A 6,503-nucleotide genomic window follows, 5' to 3' on the forward strand; every position below is an offset into this window, starting at 1 on the left:
TATACCTTGTTTATTGTATTTGCTAATTGTCCATCTTATCAAATTGTGAACTTTTTGAAGGCAGGGACTGTCTTTTGCTGCTTTTTTGTATCCTCAGCACTTAGCACAGTGTGCCTGGCACATAGTGGGTGTTTAATAATAAATGCTTATTGACTGGCTGGTATGGTGTACTTGTCTCCTTAGTTTTTAAAAAGCTTTTGCATTCCCTCTACCTTGTACACAATGCCACCAAAGTCAAGACTTGTTGGATGAAACTAGTTTATTACCATAAAGCATCAAATACAATGAAGACATACAAATGCATTATGAATTGATGGAGAAAAATGCTATTATTGCACACAGACAATTCCCTTTCCAAGGAAGAAGGAATGGACAAGTCTACTGCAGACTAAAACCAAATGGAAGAATTTCCCTTTTTTTTAATCTTAACCATAGGTAATCTTAACCTTCTATCTTCTGTCAGTAATTGATATTTCAGATTCCTGTTAGAATCATATGCTTCTACTGATCTCTCCATGAAATACTGATTTCAGGGAAACCTGGATTGCTGGAGAAGCATGGATACATGGGTGGTAGCTGAGCTCTTATTCAATCAATATTCCTTTAATGACCACTCTTTTGTCTACCAAAAAAATTTCCTTGCAATGCCATTAGAGACTTCATTTAACTTATTGCTACTCTACCGACTGAACAGAGGAGGTTATACTTTTTGGTATTGCTCTCCATGGACTTTATTTTCCCTTTGGAGCCTTTTAAAGTGCCCTATTAGGGACTGCCCTATTCAGCGTATTCACTCTTTCCTCAAAATGGAGAAATCTGAAAGCTCTTGGAATACACAGACATCACATAGAGCTGTCATAATCTCCCATAAGGGTAATGGGGAAAAAAGACTTTTTTTCCTCCTGAAGAAATCCAATAGCTTCTAGTGCCACTGGATTTATGAAAAAATGTATTTCACTGCTTTTCTGCTATAGAGAAATAGTTTCCCTAAGGATTCTGTTTCAAGAGAAGATGAAATACAGAGCTCTCATGATTTTAAATTAGTAACTGGCATGATTTTAATAGGAATGGAAATGTGAATTTTTAAAATGTTTTTAGCTACTTGTATTTATCTATGAACATTTCACACACTGCTCCCGTTCAACCAGGTCCAGAACTTCATGAATGAGCTGAGTAGTGGTCTGTGTAATAGGGTAACACAATGGGAGTCTTTTTTCCAGAGTTGGCATGTGAACAAAGTACCTGCAGATCAGAAAGAGAAAGAAAATGGATGAATTTTTAAAAAGGGAACTTTTCCAGTAGGCCACATGAGCACACAAAAGCATCATTCTGGATCAAAGGATCACAGATTGAGTTGGGAAGAGACCTCAGAGACCATTAATTCTAATCCCCTTTTATAGATAAGGAAACTGAGGTCCTGGGACTCGCCAAGAGATCTGTGGATAGACTTAAGGGAATCCATGAACTTGTATGGGGGGGGAGGACTACATACTTATTTTCTCTAACTTTTTTTTTGCAATCCTATGTATTTTATGCATTTAAAAACATTCAGATAATAAACAGTTGTGACATAAAAAAAAGTTTGAGAGACATAGTTTCTAGGTAATTAATCATTTTATTAATCATGCTGGCAGAAAATAAAAGGGATCGGTGACAGTCTCAAATATCAAAGTCCCCCCATGGAATCCACTCAACACTTATATGCCCTTGGAAAGGTGGGTGTTCCTGACAACAGCAATCTGACTCTGGTTAACAGTAATGAGAGAATGAATATTATGGACCTATTCTAATGAGAGACTGGGGGCCATGACTGAATATGTCACTCATGTACAAAGAGAGACTCTCTCAAGCCAGACCACCCCAAGGCTGGCAATCTAGCCTGCCAGAGTGAAAGACAATGAGTGGAAATTCACCATAGATTAAGTTCTTTGTAAGGTTCTTTAGCTGAGTGAGGTAACAATTCCAAGATTTCATCTCATCATCAGTTCTGCCTTTCAAAGAACTAAGCTTTGACCTAATCTCCAAATAAGGAAGGGAATAAAATCCTGAATCTCCCCAATATTTGGTTATTATGTATGCACCAGGAACTATGCTAAGCAGTAGGAATACAAAGAAAGGCCAGAATATAGTCCATGCTCTCAAAGAATCTTAGAAGTGGTACATAGGCTTCACTAGTTTGCCAAAGGATCCATGACACATCCAAAACACTAAGAACCCCTGCTCTAAATCATACAGTATTCTTTCTACTGCACACCCCTCCCCTCTTATAGAGGGGAACAGTCTAAAAAGACTCAAACAGTCTTTTCAGGTCCCCTCTCCCCCTCCTCCTCCTCTTTATCATCTGTACCGTCTTTAATGCATGTTCTCACTTCATTGAAACACTTGAATTTCAGCAAAGTAGATGCATTTCATTCATAATGCATCGATTACCAAGACAGAAATGGACAGGTACCATACCATCTCTACCACAGTGTAATCCAGGGCCCTTGCTTCTTGACTTTCAGCTAAATTATGTGAGGCTGGGGGTGGCAGCTGTTCTGGGAGGATGGAACAGGGCAGGTGGGAAGTGGAATCAGTACTAGAAGAAGGCAAAGCAGGCAGCTGTTTAGGATTTTAAATGGTGCAAGAGAGGGAGGCCATACAATGAAGGACAATTTTTTTAAATTAAAAAATACTTTCTTGCTAAAATAAAAAGGCTAACCATTCATCTTAGTCTTCAGAAGGTCGTAATCTTTTTGTTGGTGGAGAATCTTAAATTTTTTTTTGTAAATAGTATTTCATTTTTTTCCAATTACATGTAAAGATAGTTATCAACATTCCGTTTTTATAAGATGTTGAGTTCCAAATTTTTCTCCTTCCCTCTCTCCCTCCCCCAGACAGCAAGCAATCTGATATAGGTTATACATGTGCAATCACATTAAATATAAATATTTTTAATATCACTTTTTACAAGCAGAGACTACACCAAGGTCCTACTCTGATGCATGATCATGGCAGAGAAGTAACCCTGAGTTTTTGAAGGCTATGTTAGCAAAACACAATCTCTGGCCAGTCTTCTAATGGAACAGCTTGAATACAGGCTGAGCAGTAGATTTTTGTCTGCCATTCATGGGTCACCTTACCTAATTGAGGGAAGACCATCTAATGATGCATTTTTTTTTATCATGGCAATTTATGAAGACTTTCTATTATAGTATGGAGGCATTACGGTCAGTAAAGGAAGTTCTTATGGATAAAATTAGGGGACTTTCTAAGTACTGATTGAGGAGTCCACCTGGCAGATTCTTCCAACTCAACCATCATAGCTAAACTCCAGGGGAAAAGAGGCCAGTCATCCATCCCCACCAACTGCTAACCAACCACCACCCACAGGCCAAACAGGCAAGTCTAGCTGGGGATGGAGACAGAAAACAGCAATATCAGACAAAGCCAAAGCACCTTACCACCTTGACTACCATCTCCCTTCAGATCCTGATGGAGACTGCCCAAGACCTTGAACCCCAAAACCTTGGGAATGGCATTGCTTTCAGCCCAGGTGCCCTCAGACTTCATCATGGGAAGCAAGCCCTGACGAGATGTAGTGTGGCAATCGCTCCTTCAGGAGTTATAGTCAAATCTACTAACATCCCAGCAAATAAAGTTTTTGCCTTGGCACTAAAATGGTTCCATATCAGAAATTGTTATGATTTTCATCAGTGGAAATTACATTAAAGATCATATTAACATCTGCTTTGCTTCATCTCTCTTAGACCTGCTTTTATCCTCTCTACAACTTCTTATTCTACTCTTTTTATATTTTGCCCCAATCATATCTTATTTCCCTTTCTTCAAGGACTTGACCCTATATTCAACCAATACAAGAAGGTGCTGTTTTCTCTTCTTAAATACATACCACCACCACCACCGCCATCACACCACATCACCATCACAACACACCACCACTACAACCTTTTTGCTGCCCTACTAATCCTCAGTCTTGGGTCACCCAAGAAGCTGCCTACCTTGCCTTCTCTAATCCCATTTCTGAATGCTGTTGAAAGCAGCCACAAATCACTCAAACTGAGTCAATTCCAAATTCATGTGATCTAACCTCAACCAGGTCCTTGTCACTACAGAGTAACCTTTTATTCATCTCTGAATATTTATGACACCTTCCATTGTACCTATTCTTTGCTCCTCTTTCTCTTTCTCCCAGCCCTCAACTCCATCCTTAACCCTGCTCTATTACCAGTCTTTACTGATAAGATTGAGGCCATCCATCATGAGCTTCCTCATTTTCCCTCTTCCAGATGTTATACAATCTCTCTACATCTTCACCTTTGTTTCAGTCTCAGAGGATGAAGTGGCCTTCTCCTTGACAAGGCCAATCCTTGACCCTGTCACCTCTCATCTCTTTCAGGTGCTTGTCTCTTAGTTCATTTAGTTTATCATTTTCAATTTCATTCTCTCTAATGGCTCCTTCCCTATAACTTAAGATAATTCTTGAGATACCCTCCTCCTTAAAATAATAAAATAAAACCTTTCTTTGACTCTCCTTTCCCCTGAAGATACCATGCTGTGATGTCTCATCCTTTTTATTTCTAAGGCCCTAAGCAGAGTAGTGTAAATTCACTGCCTCAGTTTCCCCACAGTTCATTCCTACCCCTAAACTCTTTACAATCTGCCTTTCAATGCCACCACTCTAAACTGCTCTTTCATAGGTCCCAAATGACATTTTGGCTTCTAAATCTAATGTTATGGGGGGTGGGGCTTCAGACCCATTCTCCTGATCAATGTTCTTTGAAGCATTCAACATGATTGACCAGCTTTCCCTTCCTAGATACTCTCTCCTATCTTGGATTTAGTGATTCTGCCCTTATAAGTTCTTTTATGTTATTTGACTTTTCTTTGATTTCCTTCACAGGTTCCTCTTCTCTGTGTCATTGTCCCCCATATCTCTGTGCTTGGCCTTTTTCTGTGTGCCCTCTCATGTGGTGATCTTAACTTCTCCCATGAGAGGAGCCCCAAACCCATACATCCAGCTCCATTTTCTCCTCTGATCTTCATCTCCAAACCCTCCTCCCAACTTCCCAATCTCCATTGAGGCCAACATTATTCTTCCAGTCTCCCAGACTCACAAACTTCAATTATTGTTTTTTATTTTTCCCATTTATTCATTCATTCATTCTTCCACTCTTACATACTTTGAGAGGTTACTTTCAGTTTTATTGATATATTTTGTTTTTATATTACATGCATTTACAGATTACTACTACTTTGTAAGAAAGTAAAAACAGTTAAGTAAAACTAATACAGTGTCTTCAGCTTGAAGTATATGCAACATTTGAAATCTGTAGTACCACTCCCTCCTGCCTCCACCTCTCTTTTTAAAAAAATTAACAGAAATCTATTTTTCTCTACCTCATACCCACCCTATTAAAAAGAAAACAAAAATTCTTGCCCATGATCACTCACATAGTATTTTGTAAAATAAAGATTAAAATTCAGGTCTTTTAAGTCAAGTGTTAACATTACAGTGATGAGATTAGGGTCTCAGGTCTTGATAGGTTGGTTAGGTTAAGGATTTTGGAGTATATTGATGGATAGGGATAAGATGGGTCAATGGGAAGAAAGCAAGTGAAACAGATATAAGATGTGTAGCATACATGAGTTAACTTGTTTGCAGAAAAATATCATCTTAAGACTATCTAAAAGCATCCAACAGATAAGTATTGCTCAATAATCTGTTGTAAATCCCTCTTTGCAAAGGCATTGGATTCTAAGGTCACAGTATGGGGAACTGGATGTGGTTGGATGCAGAATGGGGCAAAGAGAATGAGGAAGGCAATGAGTGAAGGAAGAAGCTTTAAGTATTTCCCTATACAGAATTTCTATCCTGAAGAAGTCAAAGGTTTGTAGAAGGATGTTGAAGTAGGTCATGAGTGGAAGAAAGGATGCATATGGTAACTACCTGTGTTTGTAGGAGGTAAATTACACAATAGCATAAGTCATTTCCAAAGACACCCACAAAGTTGAATTGGACTTGGAACCTGCTCACACCCACTTCCATGGGTCCCTATCTCCTTCTCTTTCCATCCCTTATGGGGAAGCTAGCTATACTAAATGTCTGCCTTCATCAAGGCTGGATTTAGGACTTAACTCTGTGGCCACAGAGCCAAGAGCTAAGAGTTAGAATAATAAAAATACAAACAGAAATTGGGGAAATCTTCCCCATCACCTTCAATAGCCTAAAATGGGGAAGTGGCAAGAAGCAAGACACACATTGGCTTTTATATCTATAAACGCCATCCCAGGATCAGAAACTGTAACTCTTGTACAATCCCCACCTCCCCGCCCAAGCACCCCTCTCCATCAGTGACGCTGTTGTGCCCTGCCCAGATGATCAGGAAAGGATGCCTGGCTGCTCCACAATTTTCCCCCATCGTGGCTGGCTTCAGATGATGCATGTAGCAGATTTTTTTTCCTTCTCTTAGTGGGTGCTAATGGAGAACTATAACCGCTAA

General features: G+C 39.4%; 1 protein-coding gene across 4 annotated transcripts in view; it reads right to left on the reverse strand.

Annotated features, from left to right (window-relative positions):
- Positions 1 to 241: 241 nt before the first annotated feature.
- The window catches only part of CUNH12orf56 (chromosome unknown C12orf56 homolog), a 117,669-nt gene continuing 111,407 nt past the window's right edge, over positions 242 to 6,503 (reverse strand). For 2 of the 4 annotated variants that reach the window (XM_069080760.1, XM_069080751.1), the window contains exon 13: positions 242 to 1,242. In XM_069080760.1, coding sequence (XP_068936861.1) covers positions 1,113 to 1,242 — 130 coding nt within the window. In that variant the 3' untranslated portion in view covers positions 242 to 1,112. The remainder of the gene's footprint in view (positions 1,243 to 6,503) is intronic. The other 2 variants (XM_069080781.1, XM_069080778.1) reach the window with 2 other exon arrangements.

This window comes from Petaurus breviceps, unplaced genomic scaffold (assembly GCF_028583685.1).
Source record: "Petaurus breviceps papuanus isolate PSGF00001 unplaced genomic scaffold, PetGlider_PUasm1.0 154, whole genome shotgun sequence".
Lineage (NCBI taxonomy): Eukaryota > Metazoa > Chordata > Mammalia > Diprotodontia > Petauridae > Petaurus > Petaurus breviceps.